The sequence below is a fragment of the Neolamprologus brichardi genome, unplaced genomic scaffold (genome assembly GCF_056152115.1).
Source record: "Neolamprologus brichardi isolate AB-2024 unplaced genomic scaffold, ASM5615211v1 NODE_ptg000031l+_length_7269946_cov_1, whole genome shotgun sequence".
NCBI lineage: Eukaryota > Metazoa > Chordata > Actinopteri > Cichliformes > Cichlidae > Neolamprologus > Neolamprologus brichardi.
The window spans coordinates 2,708,553-2,728,742 of record NW_028270136.1 but is presented as its reverse complement, the minus strand read 5'-3'; the positions used below and the strand labels follow the sequence as shown (position 1 = coordinate 2,728,742).

Genomic DNA, 20,190 nt, shown 5'->3' with positions numbered 1-20,190 from the left:
CAGGTTCTCAGCACACAGTGCACCGTCCCATCCACAAACTTAGGTTAAAGCTGTGCAAAGAAGAAGAAGAAGCACTATGTGAACATGATCGTTAAACACCACCGTCTTCTCATGTAAAATGGACTGAGGCAAACCTTTCTGTCTTCAGATGATTAGAAATTTGAAATTCTGTTTGGCAAAAACAGAAGCTCAGTCCTCCAAACGAAAGATCGTCAGTATCAGCGCTCACTTGGTATGAAGGTATGAAGCTTGCACATCTGTAAATCATCAGTGCTGAAAACTATACACAGGTTTAAGAGAAATGTGTGCTCCCATCCAGTTGATGTTTTTTAGGAAAAGCCTTACATATTTCAGCAAGGCAATGCTAAACTGTACCCTGCATCTATTGGAACAGTTGCTTCATTAAACTGAAAACTAGAAGAAAGTAGAACCAGGACTCGAGCTGCTCAAATCTATCAGGCAGGAATGGCACAACATTCCTCCCCCTGAAGTCCAGCAACTGGTCCCACAGATGCTTACAACCTGCTAAAATAAGAAGGGATGCTTTGGAGAAGGTTTGGTTTTTTATCCAATCAGGCCTGTGTTTGAAATGTAAAGGCTAAGCACAGTCCTGATTGGCTGCCTCATTCCTGCACACTTTTTGTGGTCCATGTGAAAATGACCTCTGTAAACACTTTGAATATGAGTCTATGTTGAGCCCAGTTTCGGTTATTCTGATATTACTAAAGAAGGATTTTACACTCTACACTGGCTGATGAACGGCACGTTGTAGTCAGACCCCCCCTCGCTCATCACAGGGGTTTGTAAAAACCCACAAACACCAACTCTGATTTGAAAGTTTCGTACCAGGACTTCCCAAACCGGTGGGTGACATCACGATAACGACTGTCCATGATACATATGACATACATAGCCATAGGTATGTATGTCATTCGCTGGGCTGAGGAACGTTAGGTACACTGCGAGCGTCAGACACTTCACTTCCCACATTCTGGTTATTTTTTAAAAATTGTACCACCACACACACACACAGACACACACCTCCCACTTCAAGGACTCTTAGAGGACTCCCTACTCACCACCTTCTCCACCACTTCCTCCTCCTCCTCTCTGCTCGCTTGCTGTTCCTACTGGGCTCTGCATGCCTGATGGGAGGCTGCTCTTCACCTCCACTACTGCAGGAAAGAGCGAGAGAGAGAGAACAGAGAAATGAGTGATTGATTAGTGTGGAAAATGTCAGGGACACAGCAGATTATTGCATCACTCATCGCATACACACCCACATAGAGACAGCTTCCATGTCATTCAGATGGGCTGTGATAGTGTTGTAAGAAAAGTGAGGGGGACAGTCCTGCTGCCTAAAAATATTCACAAGCAGCAGTGGGTAGCACTGAGCTCCAGCGCTTAAGTCAGCCTTTATTCAGCACGGCTACACTAAAGGACACTGCAGTAACACGCTACATACTAATAGTGACAGATTATTACAGAAGTACAAGTAGCAAGCAAAGAAAACTTGTTCTTAATTGAAATGCCAGACTCGTATTGATTTCCTGCTTTAGACAAAGCCTTGCTAAGCCCAGCAGCTGACTTATTTTAAGTGTGTCAACAGGCTATGACCTCTGATTAATAATTACGAGCTGTGATTCATTGGTGAGCTTTCTTAATATAACCTACAAACAAAACCTGCTTTTGGACACTGGCTACTCTCTTAAAGGCTTTTTCACAATAACTTATAAGAACGGCTTGATTTGAACAGAAATGAAGCATCATTTGTGTGCGTACAGACATGCACTCAGTTTAAGCTGACCGTCGTCACTCGCTCTCTGCATTTGTTGTAATGTACTCGTCTTCTTTTTTCTCACAAGTACATTTAAGCTACAAGCCTCGGCAGCGGAAGGTTCCAATCAGCTTAGCAGCTCCAATCAGCTTATACTGATCACTTGTGTGTATAAGTGAATGTTAGTGAGAGAGAAAGAGGAAGAGAGTTTGTATGATCTCATTTGGACTGATTCCTTAGTTATGGCCCTCGGAAGCGCAAAGAAGCAACAGGTTAACACTGGGGATGAGTATCGCAAAGGTCCTGCGTAGCCGTCCGGGACTTTGGGAGATCAGATGATGTTTTAACCATGTCGGACTCGATGCACGCACCCATAACAGTCTGTCTGCTAATATTTACTTAGATCATTAGCCCATGTTTATATTTTAGATAAGATAACCTGTAATTTAGATAATGATGTGCTCTCCAGGCTGCTGCTATAAGATACATGGAGCGATGCTAGATGAACTATGAGCCAGGCAGTGGAAAACTCTCCTTTTCTCACTTTGAATGTTTAAACATTCCCTAAATGTTTTCATAGCCTGTTTTATAGACAACAGCAGTCCCTAACCCCCGGGCCTCGGACCGGTACCGGTCCGTGAGTCGTTTGGTACCGGGCCGTGAGAGTTGAGGCTCAGGTGTGAAATGTATAGTTTTCAGGGATTTTATCGGTTTTCAGCGTTATTTTGTTATCGTTTTTATCTTTAACTATGTCTTCCTGGGTCTTTTCACGTGTGTTATGTATAAATCTTCTTTTATCGGTACCAATACTAGTTTTATTTTGTTGTATTTATCCGCGACACCTTAAAGGCCGGTCCGTGAAAATATTGTCGGGCATAAACCGGTCCGTGGCGAAAAAAAGGTTGGAGACCGCTGGCTTACAAGACAAAGAAGTTTTACATTTGCACCAACAAGCACTGTCAGCATCAACACACAGTCTGTATGCTGGGACGGAGAAGCTGCAGATCCCGCACCTCAGAGGGTCTGAGCAAGACACAGAAAACGTTCTTCTTCTGTCTACGTTCTGTCTATATCAGTGAAGGGGTGTCAGATAAAATGTGAAAGGTAACTTTAATAAACCAATATAAATCTGTTTTCTTACTTTCTTCACTCCCAAAGGCTGCGATATAACAGAGACTCTGGTCATTTGTAATTTAGTGCTGGGAGTAAAAGATGAGAGCAATGAGAGAGAGGGGCAGAGAGGTCCTAGCATTCCTGCTCCATCAGCAGCCATCACTGTGTCCGGGAGAAGGGCTGTAACCGTGACCTGCCTTTGCTCTCCTGGTGACCGCTATGAGAGGATCAGGCTACGTCTTAGGAAACGCCACACACGGCAGCACGCTGTGACGTCAGGACATTTCCTGTCTGCAGACCCGGGAGGAAATTTAATTAGGTTTTACCTACTGTGAAGTCTGACCTTTGACCTTTCTGAGTTGGTCCGATTGGTCTCTGATGTCTGACGCTTCCCATGTGGCTTCTAAGCTAATCAAACAGGAACATCCACAGTAGGGCCAAGCCTGTTAGATTGTGACGACTTTGGCTTCAGATCATAGCAGAGCTGAAGAGAAACATGAAGTGGATCTACAGCGAGTGAACAAGTGCTTCATGACACAGGTATATGAAATCAGCAGAAGCTTTTCAGGCTGCTGGTTTGTGACCAAAAATGCCCAAAAAGTGGGAGCTCTGGATAAACAAGTGTGTCTGTGCATATGTGTGCAGCCGTTCACAAATTACCTAAACAAATATTCTGGAGTTTCACTGTGACGCACGTGTCTCCCCTTCCACTACAACACACACTCTGTCTGTATATGTGTGTGTACGTGAGAGACCGGTCTGTGAGTGTGGGTACAACAGTCCGTTTGGCAACGGAGCAGCATTCCACAGCAGCCAGCGTCTGACGTCAAACTGAAGACATTTATAGTCTGGTAAACACACACACTAACGTACAGTCTGACACAGAGGCAGGGCTCAGGCAACATTTTAGTCAATCATCCAGTATCAGCTTCTAACTGACTACTGCTCACTGCAGCACCACGCAGTCATTCATGCACCAAAAAAGAGTGAAAGACAGACTGTGGGTCCACTTCGTCCAGTCAATGAATCTGGATGGAAACAAGACGGACTGGTCATTATACCCTGGCCCTAATAAGATACACAGGCAAACTTTCTGCACAGTGACCAGGTCACCTCATAAAACCAGAGAGTTTATTATAAAGCAAGCTAAAAATGAAGGCGTGAAGAACTCCAATTAAATAAATGTGCATCAGTGGCATTCAATCAGGGCAAGCAAAGCCACCACTGCATGTCACTGAGCAAACATGTTACTGCTTGTCCAGTAACATGTAAAAAATCAACATCAATATTTCTCCTTGCATCTCAAAGAGTGTTCTGTCCCATGAGCTTCTCTCATTGCATGTGTGCACCACCTTTAAATTACTGTCATCATGCAGCCACAGTTAGTTGTTAACTCTGTAAGCAGGCTTAAGTACGCTTGCCTCCATAGAATACATAGCACCAGTCGATTTGATGAGCATGTGCATGTGCCATTAACAGCTGGGCAAGCTAGGAGGACTGTTAATTTGTGCATGCACATTGTGAAAAAACTTCTGGTCTTTGAGGGTAGATTAATAGTGGATAGACAAACTAGATAACCCGCTGCTGACTCTGATTTACCTGAGATCAGGTACTATCTGTGGGTTGCATGGGAACAGAGCTAGCATTAGTAATTTAGCAAGCATTTTGTGATTTTCTATTACTAGCCATGTCCTCTTTATTCAAACAGCAAGTTGAAGTGGCTAATCAATGGACCACAAATTGCAGTTTAATTAATGGATAAGGACCAAGCAAACAAATGCAATGACTGTTAGCTTCAATCGCCCAACGCTACGTCCATAAAAGCAAGTCTGTACACTGTGTGCATCCATCCATCACACAAGGAAGCACTGAAATCACCAGCACAAGGAGATTCCATTTGGCCAAAGGTACTTCAGGAAAATTGTCAAACTACTGGATAAAAAGATGAATTAAAGGAAAAGTAGAACAATGTAAATGTGAAAGCAGTCTCATTGACTTCATTTTGTATTAAATATTGTTACGTTTAAAAATTTTTACATTTTTCCATTTTCTTCTAAGAATTGGCATAATGAAACTAAGATTCTTCAGTATTTAATATTGTTTGTCAAATGGCTCATTTTAGATGTTGCAAAACCATATAAAGATTCTCCATAATAATGAGCATGAAGGAAATAAAAATGATCTACAGCCGCTCAACTATAAATTAAGTGATCAGGATAAAAATCCCCAAGTACTTTATTTTGTTGTTGTTGTTGCTTGGACCGGTGAAATGAACCATTTCTGTCTTATTCAATTCAATTTTATTAATAAGGCGCCAAATCACAAAAACAGCTGCTTTATAATAGAACCTACAATAATACAGAGAAAAGTCAACAATCAAATAACCCCCTTTTTGCAAGCACCTGGCAACAGTGGGAAGGAAAAACTCTCTTTTAACAGGAAGAAACCTCCAGTAGAACGAGGCTCAGGGAGTGCAGTCCATCTGCAGTGACTGGTTAGGGGTGAGCGGAGGAAACAGGATAAAAGACACACTGTGGAAGAGAGCCAGAGATTAATAATAACTAATTATTAAATGTAGAGGTGTAAAAAAACATGATGAGTGAAAAGAGGTGGCAAACGCTCAGTGCATTGGTGAAGCCAACTGCACCATAACTAAGGAAAGATTCAGGGTCACTTGATCTACCCCTGACTATACGTTTTATGAAAAAGGATATTTTAACCGTATTCTTAGAAGTAGCAATCAAATCTGGGATCTGGAAGCTGAAGGCTCGGTCTCCCATTCTACTTTTGAATATTGTAGGAAAATTGTCAGGCGGTGGAAGGAATACTTCGAGGACCTCCTTAATCCCACTGACGCGTCTTCTGAGGAGGAAGCAGAGTCTGGGGATGAGGGGAATGACCCGCCAATTTCCGGGGGCGAGGTCACTGAGGCAGTTAAACAACTCCTTGGTGGCAGAGCCCCTGGTGTTGATGAGGTCCGCCCCGAGTTCCTGAAGGCTCTGGACGTTGTAGGGCTGTCCTGGTTGGCACCCCTCTGCAATGTTTCGTGGAGATCAGGGGCAGTACCCGTGGATTGGCAGACCGGGGTGGTGGTCCCCATCTTCAAGAAGGGGGACCGGAGGGTGTGTTCCAACTACAGGGGGATCACACTCCTCAGCCTCCCCGGGAAAGTCTATGCCAGGGTGCTGGAAAGGAGAGTTTGTCCGCTAGTCGAACCTCGGATGCAGGAGGAACAATGCGGTTTTCGTCCTGGTCGCGGAACACTGGACCAGCTCTTCATCCTCTCGAGGATACTTGAGGGTGCATGGGAGTTTGCCCAACCAGTCTACATGTGTTTTGTGGACTTGGAGAAGGCATTCGACCGTGTCCCTCGGGGTGTCCTGTGGGAGGTGTTGCGGGAGTATGGGGTGTCTGGCCCATTGCTACGGGCCATTCGATCCCTATACAACCGTTGCAAGAGCTTGGTTCGCATTGCCGGCAATAAGTCGGACTCGTTCCCGGTGGGTGATGGGCTCCGCCAGGGCTGCCCTTTGTCACCGGTTCTGTTCATAATTTTTATGGACAGGATTTCTAGGCGCAGCCAAGTGGCAGTGGGCTTTCGCTTTGGTGGCCTCAGAATCTCATCTCTGATCTTTGCGGATGATGTGGTTCTGTTGGCTTCATCGGGTGAGGGCCTCCAGCTCGCACTGGAACGGTTCGCAGCCGAGTGTGAAGCAGCGGGAATGAGGATCAGCACCTCCAAATCTGAGGCCATGGTTCTCAGCCGGAAAAGGGTGGAGTGCCCACTCCGGGTCGGGGGTGAGTTCCTGCCCCAAGTGGAGGAGTTCAAGTATCTCGGGGTCTTGTTCGCGAGTGATGGGAGAAGGGAGCCGGAGATCGACAGACGGATTGGGGCTGCAGCTGCAGTGATGCAGACGCTGCACCGCTCGGTCGTGGTGAAGATGGAGCTGAGTGTAAAAGCGAAGCTCTCAATTTACCGGTCGATCTACGTCCCTACCCTCACCTATGGCCACGAGCTGTGGGTAGTGACCGAAAGGACGAGATCGCGGATACAAGCGGCGGAAATGAGCTTCCTCCGAAGGGTGGCTGGCCTCTCCCTTAGAGATAGGGTGAGAAGTTTGGCCATCCGGGAGGGGCTCAGAGTAGAGCCGCTGCTGCTCCACATCGAAAGGAGCCAGCTGAGGTGGTTTGGGCATCTGACAAGGATGCCCCCTGGGCGCCTCCTGGGTGAGGTGTTCTGGGCATGTCCCACCGGGAGGAGGCCCCGGGGCAGACCCAGGACACGCTGGAGAGATTATATCTCTCGGCTGGCCTGGGAACGCCTTGGCGTTCCCCCGGACAAGCTGGAGGAGGTGGCTGGGGAGAGGGAGGTCTGGGCCTCTTTGCTTAGGCTGCTGCCCCCGCGACCCGGCCCCGGATAAAGCGGATGAAGATGGATGGATGGATGGAATATTGTAGGAACCACATATTACCAAATCACCCTAATATGAGATCTTTAAGATAAGGTGGGGCCTGATTATTCAAGACCTTGTTCATCAGGAGAAAAAACTTAAATGTGATTCTGGATTTAACAGAGCCAATAAAGAGGCCAGTATTCGATAAATCTGCTCTCTCTTTCTATTCCCTATCAGGACTCTCACTTCAGCATTTTGGACCAACTGAAGGTATTTCACAGAGTTTTTAAGACATTCTAATAATAATGAGTTACAGTCGTCCAGCCTAGAAGTAATAAATGCATGAACTAATTTTCCAGCGTCACTCTGAGACAGCATGGTTGTAATTTTAGAGATATTGTGCAAATGGAAGAAAGCGGTCCTACATATTTGTCTAATGTGCTGGTCAACAATGACTCTTACTGTTATTGGAGGACAAGGTAGTGCAGTCCAGAGTAAGTATCTGGTTAAACACCATGTTTCTAAGGTTTTTAGAGCCAAGTACAATATCCTCAGTTTTATCTGAGTTTAGAAGAAGAAAATTCGAGTTCACTCAGGTTTTCATGTCTTTAAGGTATTCCTACAGTTTAACTAATTGGTGTGGTCATCTGGCTTAGTAGACAGATAAAGCTGGGTATCATCTATATAGCAATGAAAATGTATGTAAGCACATATAATGTAAGCAGAGTCCTGTGGAACTAATTAACATTAGTGTGTTTAGAAGACTTCCCCCATTTAAATGAGCAAACCAGAGTCTGTTAGATAGATATGATTCAAACCACTGTGTTCAGTACCTGTAATACCTGCAGCATGTTTTCATCTCTGTAATAAAATATTAAGGTCAAGAATATTGAACGCAGCACTGAGGCTTAACAGGACAAGCACAGAGTCCACTGTCAGAGGCCATAAGAAGATCATTTGTAACCTTCACTAAAGCTGTTTCTGTGCTGTGATGAACTCTGAAACCTGACTGAAACTCTTCAAATAAACCATTCCTCTGCAGATGATCTGTTAGCTGTTTGACAACTACTCTTTCAAGGATGTTTGATATGAAAGGAAGGTTGGAGATTGGCCTATAATTTCTACGCAAGCTGGGTCAAGTGATGGCTTTTTAAGTAACAGTTTAATTACTGCCACCTTAAAGGTGTGTGGTACACAGGCCAGTAATAGAGATAGAGACTGATTATATTTAAAATTGAAGCATTAATTAATGGTAGGACATTAAGCACTTTTGTAGGAATGGAAACAGACACGTTGATGATTTGGAGGAAAACAATTACTGAAGTTAACTCAGAAAAATGAATCAGAGAGAAAGAGTCTAAATAAATATCCGTACTACTGAAAGTATCTGTAAATAATGTGTCTGTGAGGTGGTTTTGAATATTTTTTGAATATTTAATATTTTATTTGTGAGGAAATTAATGAAGTCTACTAGTTCAGTTTAAAGGAATGCTTGGCTCAGCGGACCTCTGACTCTTTGTCAGCCTGGCTGCAGTGTTACAGTCCTACAATCTACTAACTGGGAATTTCCCACTGATGCCTCTGACAGGAATACCTCATGTGGCTGCTTTAAAGCAACTGTGATCCAGTCAGTATCCAGACAGAGTCAAGGATGCTTTACTAAGTGTTGGCCAAGATTTGTCACTGCAAATATTTTGAAAATCGCATGATGTATCCCATCAGGGATGTGGAGTTTGAAGTCCAATTTGGATTACTTTGCACTCTTTCTCTGGTTCTATCACTCCTATTTCACACTGGTGCTGCTTCTGCTGGGAGGTATTTCTGGAAACCAATATTTTTCGTTTCTCCTGCTTTCTTTCTCCCCGTCTTGTTCACTCTGCATTGCTAAAAGAAAATAGGCACTATGACGTCAGCCCTGCAAAACACTCTAAAAAAAGCCATGAGACAGAGAGACAGAGCAGAGAAAGAAAAGGCAGAGGAAGAGGGAGAGTGAGGTAAAAATAGTATAATGGCTGTGTGTACTTTAGACAAATTAGAAGCTTAGAGAGAGGGAGAGGAGTCACATGTGTGGTGTTGCTATAGAGACTGATGGGTGGGTTAAGCATTATGGGATGGCAGACTGTAGGTCATCCACAGTGGATCTTGTCTGTTGTGTTACACTGGGCTGAAAGTACTTGAGAACATCTGGTACAATTAATCGTGCCACAGAATATACGTAGCTTTAAAGATGCACTAAGTTATGTTTTTATATTTCAACTTCAGCGGTCACGTACAATGTAAAGTGAACCAGTAACAGTAACCTCAAAGAATGATCACCCCCATGAAGCAGGCCTCCTCAGCGTTTAACACTGTATATTTTGTCATTGTGTTTTTACACTCTATAGCTTTTGGTTGAGTCTCACGGTTGTGATCTTGCTTGGTCATTTCAGCATCCGACAACAGTTTAGAGTACAAAAAGCTCTCATTGAATGCTTACAGTTAAGCAGATGGAAAAGTTCAGAAAGTATCGGATGAACAAAGCAGAGCACATTTCCTACAACAGGCGGTGGAGACCAAAACAGACAGTGGTGGATTTAAGACCTACCATAGAACCAAGTCCGCCAGAGCTTATATTATATTTTTAAATGTTGTAGAGCCATTTTTGGGAGCATTTCAAGTTGCTATACATCAATACAACCATTATAGCCCAAATTTTAATAATATGTATGCATTAAGTACAAAGTAACTACATTAATTGCAAAAAAGTGCAATAAACTACAAAAAAATTGAAAATCGTTTTTGGTTTTTTTACATATATTTCTACTTGGAGAAATTTAAGAGGCTTATCCCTCAAAACTTTAAATACAAAAAAGTTGCAAAAAATAGTTTACAACAACAGGAAATTTATTTTGAGTGTCTTCATAGTTTTATTTTGGAGATACAGCAATTTTTATATACTGCAGGAAAAACAAAAAACAATCCTATGATGCAAATTTGCAAAGAAAACAGCATGTGCATCAAAATAAACTATTTCCAGCAGTGCAATTTGAGTCCTAAGCATCCCAGCAACTATTCAGAAAAGTATAGAGTCAAACATGACTTATAAAAACACCAGTATAGGCTTTTAAGGCCTACAAGTAAAAAACTACATTTTCCGCGAAAATGACGTCACTTCCGGTTTCGGGCAGGAAATGGCGGACATGGGATAGTTCGCGTTGACGTCTTGTTCAATGTGGGAAGTGTTACGAACAGCTGATCGGATCAGCAAAGCGTGTTCCTGGAATATTATGTTTTTGTTCCTGCAAGCGCTTTTTATGCAATTTTTGCAAAGCTTTATGTGGAAGGAAACCGTGACCTATGACAAGCTGATGGCATAAGATGTAAGTACAACTCCTCTGGTTTCATATGCAAAAAAAAATTATTGCGCTAGCTTACGCGGTTCCAGTTCTACAGGGATTTAAAAATTGTTACGCAAAACGGAGCGTGCTGCTCTGACCAGCTTTAAAGGGTTAAACATGCCTGTACAGATGCGTCCACACAGGCTAGCACTGATTATACTGTTGTGAACGTCAATGAATTTAAGCTACTTACGAAGCCAAAATAACCTTTACTGACACATAGTGGGCAAGGACTAATTTAAACTTTCAACTTTGAGACAAGGGATTGGATCAACTACCAATAGGAGAAAAGGATACAGCTGATCGGTGGTAAATACATTAAAGGGTTATCTATACAACAGGAGCCTGTAACGTCCACAGGAATAGCAATAGGTGACAGCTGCTGTTACTTAAGGTAGAATATCATTTATAAAGGTAAACTTTTACTTTGTGGTTACATAAAGTTCCAGCCTACTAGAGCAAGAGAACTGTCGTGCATCTCTTGCGCTACTAGAATACAAATAACCACAATCAAGGGAAAACTACCGACTTGACAGTTGTTCAGATTACAGTCACTGACAAGCAACAACGAGAGTAAGCCACATTAGGTTATTGCTGAAAAGGCTGGAAACACAGGATTCACAGAGTGTCGTACCAAAGCATGGAAAGTTTACTGGAAGGGAAAAGTGTGATAGGAAAAGATCCACAAGGAGCCCGGGTGACTGAAGTGTTGAGATGATGGAAGTCTTTTCATATGAAAGTAAATGTTGCATTGCATTTAGAAATCAAGGCTCAAGAACTTAAAGGAAGATATTCCAGTGTTTTAAGTGCAGTGTGAAGGATCCACAGTCTCCTCAAGATGTTGATATCTTTATTTAGGTATTAGCACTTGTCCACAGTGCAAAATGAAACTGGCCAACGAACTCACCTGACCTGAACCTTACAGAGAATCTCTGGAGTAGATGAAAATGACAAACTCCCAAACTCGAAAATCCAGAAAAGCCAAAGGCCACTATCAAAGAAACCTCAATAACAGCCTTGCAATTCCGCAACTACGATGCACTGACGCAGTAATCCACAGTGAAGGAGTAACGGAGTAAAGTCATGGGTGTACAGACAAACATTTCTTTGAACATTTTGGCCATTTGTGTGTTGTAATATATCTCTTCTAATAATCAGAGAGGCTGGCTTTGATTATAAGCTATAATCAAAATTCAAACAAAAGAAGACTCGATATATTTCAGGGTACACGTGAAAGTTCTTTTGTTCTTTTTCGTGACATTCTCTTTTTTTGAGAAGCCTAAGATGTGCACATAGTTCACCAGTTATAATGATATAAACAAACAGACAGTAATCAGGTTGTTTTCATTTTGCAATCTAAGAGGAAATTCATTACTTCATTTAAAGGAATTTTGGGCCACTACACATGTAAATCTAACAAATCTTGAGCTACTTCATTAACAGCGTCTTCAATCTCTGCAAGTCTTTAATTCTGAACACACACACACATGCACGGAGCCAACATTGTAACGGCAGCCAAAAGAAGATTAGAGTCAATATACATCCTCTTAGTTCCAGCCTGCTGTCATCAAGCTACATTTCAACACCGCTTCACCTCATTTTGGCACCATTGTTTGGCCAGTTCTACTCTACCTAAAGCTCAGAAAATCCATTTCATCACCCATGTTTCCTACTAGTGTACATTTGTGTTTGGCATTATAGTAGCCAAAAATAAATAATTATAAGACTGTCAATTTCCTAAAGATGCCCAAAGGATTCCCAAAGCTAACTTAGTCTACAGAATGAGACGGAATGACAGAAAGTGTGTCCAGACTGAGAAACCATCTACATAAACTACAAAAATACTCAGACCTTTTGCAAGAGATCAAGAGAGACTGGTCGGGGCTTTCCGCCCTTCTTCTCTAAGAAACGTGAAGAAGAGCGAGAACTGCTTTTTTGCTTTAAGAGTGAAATATTCTTCTTACAAAGAAGACTGGATCTCGTCTCTCTTTGACCTTCTGTCAGGCTCGTCAACTTGCACTTTATTTCTAAAAATCTGATTCATTTTTCTTTTTGTTTTAACATGTGGAGCTTTCTCTTGTCAAACCAGAGACTTTTACACATATTTAGATTTTTTTTAAAGAGTTAAAAGTTCCAATTGTGAGAAAATGTCTGTTTAACTGTACTGCAGGGATAAACTATGGAACCAGGATATTTTCTTTTGCGCTGTAACACTGACGCCTTGCACTGGAAACCTGCACACAGTTATTCTACTTAAATCTATGATTTCTAAACACATCCATCAATATTTATCCTCAATGTGTTTGCTGGAGAAGACGATACAGACGAGATGTGGGAAGTCACGTTGAATCTAAAAATACGTGTATGAGGTATCTGTGGAGTGCACAGTTTGACGCAAACTGTGGACAGCGAGCACTTAGTGTACTCAGGTACCACCGTCTCCTCAGCGAGCTGCGAGTGCTGCTGCTCCAGCTGACAAACTTCAACACAAATACCACACAGGCGTTCCTTATGAGAGAAAACGTCAAATTATTCATCAGTTTTAATCAAACTCCAGCACACCGCAGCACCCCCACTCCCTCCCTCCCACCTTCCCTCTCCCCCCACCCCTACTTTCCCATAGATGACTCACCAGCGGTGGGCATGGCAGCGCTGGAGCCCCTGTTGCCGCTCAGGAGCTCCAGAGGCTGATGGTGGCTGCCTGTGCTGCTGGAGGAAAAACAGGACTCAGTCTCATAGATGGTCTGCAACATGGCGCACAATCCTGACACGGTGGGATGCAACAGCATGCCAAGGCGAGAGCCGGCGCTTTATTTTGTTAAACCAGTCACTTCTTCATCCGAGACGCAGGCATGCCGTAGACCCATACAGTTGAACTGAAAACTTCAAAACTAACTTCTGCGCGGAACGGCCGCAAATCACAAGAAAAGAAAATAATCGAACACCTCTGTGCTTCTCTTGTGTAATCCAGTCTCCATCGGACTCCTGGAGCTTCTGCCGTCTCTGACTGCTCAGCTCGAGTTGTGATGACGAGCGGGCGACACTTTGAGCAAACTCCTCCTTTCTAATATCGTCGTCTCGGCTGCAGCCCACAGAAAGCCTCCCCTCCGCTGGGCTTCGCAGATCAATCAAAATGTCAACAGCCAAAGGAGACCACCTGAAAAGTGTCTGTGTGGTCTTTTGGTTTATTTCTCTGTACCTACATCACCTGGAGTCCTGATCCATGCAGAAACACAGTGCTGGCTCCAGTGCTGTTGGGGTGTGTTGCAGATGGAAGGAACAGAAAGTTTGTTTCTTCCATTCAGCTGCGAGGGAAAATCCAGTCACCCACAGGCTGTGAGAGCGAGGAGCGGCGACGAGGGGAGCTGCTGCAGCCTCGTCAACACAATAAAAATACAGACAGAGGAGCAGCCCAATTCCCCAGCTCTGTGTGCATCAAAGAATCCTCACGCTGTTCTCCTCCTGGCTGACGAGAGGGAGGAGGAAGAGAAGAAAGAGGAGGAGAGCAAGGAGGAGGTGGAGGAGGAGGAGAGGCAAGGACGTAAATAGCTTTGGGAGAGCGCTCCCCGAGGTTCCATGTTTCCAAAATTAGAACGAAGCACTGAGAGAATGACAGACAGAGAAGGAAATGGAAGAACGCTGGGACGGCGAGTTTGGAGTCCTCGCTGAGAAACTGAGCAGCGGGAGAGGAGACGGCACGCTGTCCTCTTATCATAAGACAGTGGTGCTCGACACAGCGACCACAAACAGCTGCTGGTCAGACGGCTAATATTCACTGACTGAGAGTCACTGATGAGTGTGTGAGAGACGCTCACTGAGCTACTGAATGAACGTCGACAGAGAGACAGGAGACGGAGGGAGGAGGGTGACCGAGAGAGAGAGAGAGGCTGAAAGTAGATCACTGGGTGGAAAGGAAGTTAGACGGATACAGAGAAAAGTCAACAACAGCTCATTTTACTTCATAGGAAGGAGAGGGAGCAAGGACACGAGAAGAAGAGAAGAGAAGAGAAGAGAAGAGAAGAGAAGAGAAGCATTTACAAACACAGGCGATTGGGGTGGGGGAACAGTGCTGAAAATAGCCTGCTAGGGTAGAGGAGGAGCTAGAGATAAAAATAGACAGAGAGAGGGGAGAGAAGGAGAGAAGGAGGGAGCAGTAAGCCTGCAGCTCTGGGGTGGGGATGGGAGGGTGGCGCTGGGTGCTTTCATGTTTCTGTGCTGTGCTTGCCAAATATTGTATGTCAATCAAAGAGTGTGGGCGGGCACCGTGGACCTCTTCTTGCTCTGCTAGCTCCACGACCCCCCTTTTTTTGGGTGCACAAATTGTGGCCGTGCAGGTGTTTATGTTAGCTAGCAGCGGGCACTGGGGGATGGCAGTGTAAGATCGCAGTGTGATATCAGCTCAAAGCATCCACAGTGCCAAGAGGATAAAGCCTACTAATCTGCTGAATGGTCATTTAGTGCCACCAGCTGGCCGATATGTCCACCTGACCAATAAAGTATGTCAACATTCAGCCAAAGCCATTCATGGCTCCCAGAGGAGGAATCCTGATAACTGTTCCATTTAGTAGCGCCATCAGGCTGGTGCTGCGAATGGTTCTGCAGCTTTAAGCTGTACTTGCTGTTAAATTGCATTAACAATATTGTTAATCATTGTTTTTGTGAGGCTTCATTCACTTAACCCTTAAACAAGTTTTTATTGAAAAGAAAAGTTGAAGCCTTAAAGACACTTGTTTGAATTAGCTACAACTTCCACCACCAGGGGGCAGTGTTTTACTAGTGGTTTAAGATGTTATTATTTGATGGCTGCTTAACTCTTTTTATTCGCTACCACCATTTCTCTAAGAGCATCGGCCACTTGCCAGGCTGCCAATACGTCTGTGGTCTTAAGGACTTGCTGGGTTAAACAAAGAGTACACTGCCTCACTTGCACCACCTTGTGGTTAAAAGCTGGTAGTTAAAGTACGGCCAGATCTAGTTAGGCTTTCGTTAAAATCTCTTAAACACAATACAAAGACGCCTTGGACACAAACTCACAACAGTTTCTTGACATTTTGTTGAAAAATGTAATTTTCAAAAAGGAATTTAAATTAAGTATAACTACAAGACTGTGCATAAGTCTTAAGTCACCTCTGATTTCTTCCCATTTTGCTTCCAGTCAGCCAGACTTTTGTTTTCTTATATTCTGATCCTGAGCAGTCGTTCTCCGGGCTTAAAATTCTATTCTTTCGGACATTTTTCAGTCACCTCACTTCCAATACAAAACTGTCACAGAGAATCCTGCAAAGGCTTCTTTGTAACCAGAAGCTACACGCCTCACTTTGCTGTCAGCGTGGATATTATTCATTGAAACTGCTCTTTACAGTATTTGTTTGTTCCATTCAGTATTCAGTCATCACAGAAGCTACACATTAAGAATAGGTTTTGGTCCTCGTAACGAAATATAATGGGATGTCTCAGCTGCTGGCAAATGCAGAGTGCAAGGATTAGAAAAAGCAAAAGAGGAGAAGAAACTGAGCTCTGTGTAATCAGTGATTTTACATTTAACAGACGAACAAATCCAGCAGACCAGCTCAGGACTCGTCTAATTCATGTATTCGTCTGCTTTTCATCTCTGCGTTGACCACTGTCACTGCTGTTTCCTTTCCAGAAATGTTTCTTTGAATCATTTTATCATCACTTCTATCCCACCTCCTCCTCATCACCTTCATCTCCCTCATCATCCTCACCTCCTGTGTAAACAGCTCCCTGTGTCCTCCAGCAGATCTAAGGCTGCCTCAGTATGACTCACAAGTAAAGACTATATACACAGCGAAGGGAGAAAATGTAAATACAGAAAGTTAACTTGAAGTGTCCTGTCTTGTTGAAACTGAATGGGCTGCTGTGTTGCTGCTCTGTTATCCAACACTATGATTATTTATTAAAGACTTGTGCTGTTAGCTTAAAATCAGCCTTTCGTGTGTTTACGGTAGCAGATGAAACTGTCCAGGCAACATGTCTGACATCTCAGTGGTCTAACATACCAAACACATCTACTAAAGGTGAGTGTGCGTGTGTGTGTGTGTGTGTGTTTGTGTGTACTGCAGCAGCTTGGCGGATGACTCATCTCTGCGTTTCTATTTGAGGCGCATCAACCCCTGGAGTCACACTGCTGTCTGTGCGTGCTCGTGTGCGCGTGTATCTACTACATCTGTATCCATGACAACCAAATTACAGCCAGTCAGTCACCCCGTCACTCGTCCCAAGACAAAGCTGTCAAAAAAGCTGTGAGAAGGACGCACAGGTACCTACTACTCACACATATCCAGCACATGGAGCAAAACAGGAGCTGCCGTTGCATTCACCGTGAATGAAAAATGTCTCCCTCACCTGACGAACACCATCAGTAGCAAATATCAAGCATTTTTTTTAAAATCATGAGGACTGTCGGCAACTCGATTTAAAGACTCCAACCTGGTCCACTCAGATTTCTGACATAAGCCATGTGTCCCAACATTTAGTGCCCTTAAACACACACCTACCAGTGATGATGTAAAAGGAAGATGACTCACAAGTGTTCAAAAACGTATTGCTTTCGTTAAAGCACACGTCTGCAACGACACCCAGAGACTTGTAATATATTAATATATGCTTTTCTTTCCCAGCATGCTAGCAGCTTGACATAGGAATAGCAATGATGCTCAGTTCTCCACATGTGCCTTTAGTCCAAACAATCATAGTCTAGTCACGTGTCCTCTCGCACCACCATGACACTGGCATTTTTGTTGCCATTCAAATGATATGCATTAATAAATCCTTCTGCATGCTCTGGTGTCATTGTCAAGGACGAATTTTCATTTTTGTTTATAGTTGAGATGAGCAATGAATGAAAAATGACATGAGTGTGTGTGTGTATAAAATAATCAATCAATAACTGTAAACTGTTCAGTTAATCAAGGTTTTGATTTGAGGCCCTACACTGAAGTTACACTCCACTAGCTAAGCAAATTAAGCAAGCACATTTCAAGAAAACTGCTTTTCATCCTTTCAAAGACCCCAAACCACTCTCACACGATTGCACATGCTCAATTTAGCATGTTTTGCACAATGTAATGATTTAAATGCTGTGGTCGCCTTTAGATTTGCAGGTTGCTCCGGTGACCGTACCATCAGATCCTCATTCAGTTTTGATTTCTTTCATTTTCATCTATAATGTCCAGAACTAAGATGTAAAGAAATAAATAGCAGCTCTGAGTTAACAAATAGCATCACTAGCACAAAGCTATTACGATACAACTTATAATCATCTGTCCAGGAATTAGTCCCATACTTTGCCCAGTATAACAGCTGCATCATAACTCAAACATAACTGTTTATATTATGCTAACATAGCTGTGTCGCTAGCGGTCACGTAGCACATCATTATATACCAGCTAGCCAAACTTCAGTAACCCTACAAACGTCACTGCTGTTTAGTTTTCTGTCTTCATTTATGTTGGAAGTGATAACAGAGCTGTACGTTTGAATTTGTTTCCAAACCCCCGCAGTCAGGACATGCTATATTGTATTTAGATAGAAGCTAGCGAGCTAACTTCCTGCTAACTTCTAACGCCGTTAAATGTCATAAATTCCGTTTTCATGGATGCCTGGATGTTAAACTCAATTGTTACACCTGGTAGAGCAGAACGCTGATCATTTTATTAAAGATGAAAGACTTTAGACAGTTTTTCAACTCTCAGTAATGCCATAGTGATCGTTTGATATATGGACCTGCAGCGGAGTTTAGGCCCAGACACGGCTAGTGATGTCAGACTTAACGACCGGATAGCAACCAGGCTCACACCTGCCTGCTTTATGAGCTCTGTCTGTCACTCTGCCAAGATTAATGTTAAAAACCTCTTTCAACTGCTGCTGTGTCCACAGTGTTTGCTCTAGAGCCATCATTTTACCCTCAAAACGTAGCCATCGCTGTTCTCTTTCCAAAGCTCAGAGATGTAAACTTTTTGAACTGTGTGAATCCAGGTAGAGGGATAACCTTCTAATCGACCCATATAAATACATTGTATTTTTAGCCAGGAGTTTGTCTCAACAGCAGGAAAGATCCCACTTGTTAAACCACTCCTGTCATCACATTTTTGACAGCACAAGCATAAAAGAGACACTGTTGTGTAGAACAATTCCTTGGGATCCTCACAGTTCAAAAGCTGTTTTTTACGAGTTATGGTTTTGGATTTAGATGCAGTTTTTCAACAGGTGCACCAAAGCAGATTTGACAGGGTTTTGCTACAGAATAATAGTATGCCAGTAGTTATTGCAGGCCAGCTAAATACAGCATTCTGATTGGCCCATTAAATTAAAGCTTATTGTTCATTGGTGGTTCAGATCTCGGCAGTTGAAGTCAGATGATGACTTAGAATCATCTTTTCTTACAACATTTAGCTGTCTTTAGTGGATTTTCCCATTTTTCAGTCATTCAGAGATTTAAATAATATAAGGTTTCATATTCATTCAGATGTTTTCTGACTCTAAATTTTCTTTTGTCATTACTCAGGTTTTTCTAATTCACATTTTAAACATGTTCACCTACTTTTCAACTTCTGTGTGAACGTCGGCTTTCAACAGTTCTCAACTTTTGTTTTCAGGTGAAAATTTCTGTATTTTTAATCTCATTCAACATTTTTTACTTAAATTCAGCATTTGTTTCATTTTAGCTCAAAACATTCAGCTATCAGCATTCACACTGCAGTTTCTTCAGAAAATGCATTTTCTAGTTATTTATTGATGTCTTACATAGCAACACAACCACACAATGCATTTTCATACATGTAACACATGATCATGTAACACACGATCATGTAACATGGTCATGTCACATGTAACTCATGTAATCAAAGATTGAAACCGATGCTAGCCACCAAATGCACAGACTGAGCTACAAGCTGTGTTTTAACACAGCTGTTAAGGTTCGCTAACAGTATTCACTTTTATTTAATGACAACTAGGGGTGGGGAAAAAAATCGATTCTGTGTAGTATCGTGATATTTTGTTTGCCAATAATGTATGGATACAGGGACAGCAGAAATCGATATTTTGTTACAAAAAAGGTTTTTGTGCTCTGACTTCAGAGCATGTTGATCCTTTTTCTGAGCAAGAATCCTGACATTCCTTCACTGTCCAAATGTGTTTAACTTTTTTTATGGCAGCAATAAACATGACAGTTTACTTATTTTAATTTAAGACATGTTTTATTTTAATTAAGTTTAAAACTTTTTTATTTAATGTAAAATTATTTGTTTTAATTTACTTTCAAATTCTTCAGTTGCTGAAGGGGCTGCATAGTTTTCATAAACTGCATAGTTCAGAATAGCTATAATTGTACCAGATGGTTGATTCAGTTAAGTTGGACTAGACTGTAATACAAACCGTTCAGTTTGTCAACAATAAAACTGAAATGAGAGAAAGACTGAGTGTGAGACTTTGATATTAGAGAAAATGAATATTGATAAAGTTTACCTTTATGTACAGAATCTGAATATCGCAAAATATTTTTAAA

The 20,190-nt window shown here is 42.6% G+C and overlaps 1 protein-coding gene across 2 annotated transcripts in view; it reads right to left on the bottom strand.

Annotated features, from left to right (window-relative positions):
- hdac5 (histone deacetylase 5) overlaps positions 1-20,190 on the bottom strand; it is a 71,029-nt gene that overhangs the window by 35,318 nt on the left and 15,521 nt on the right. The window contains exons 1-2 of one of the 2 annotated variants that reach the window (XM_087837364.1): positions 13,294-15,006; positions 1,080-1,175 (exon numbers count right to left, since the gene is read on the bottom strand). In XM_087837364.1, coding sequence (XP_087693490.1) covers positions 1,080-1,175; positions 13,294-13,450 — 253 coding nt within the window. In that variant the 5' untranslated portion in view covers positions 13,451-15,006. Of the gene's footprint in view, positions 1-1,079; positions 1,176-13,293; positions 15,007-20,190 lie in introns of those variants that run through there. The other variant, XM_087837365.1, reaches the window with a different exon arrangement.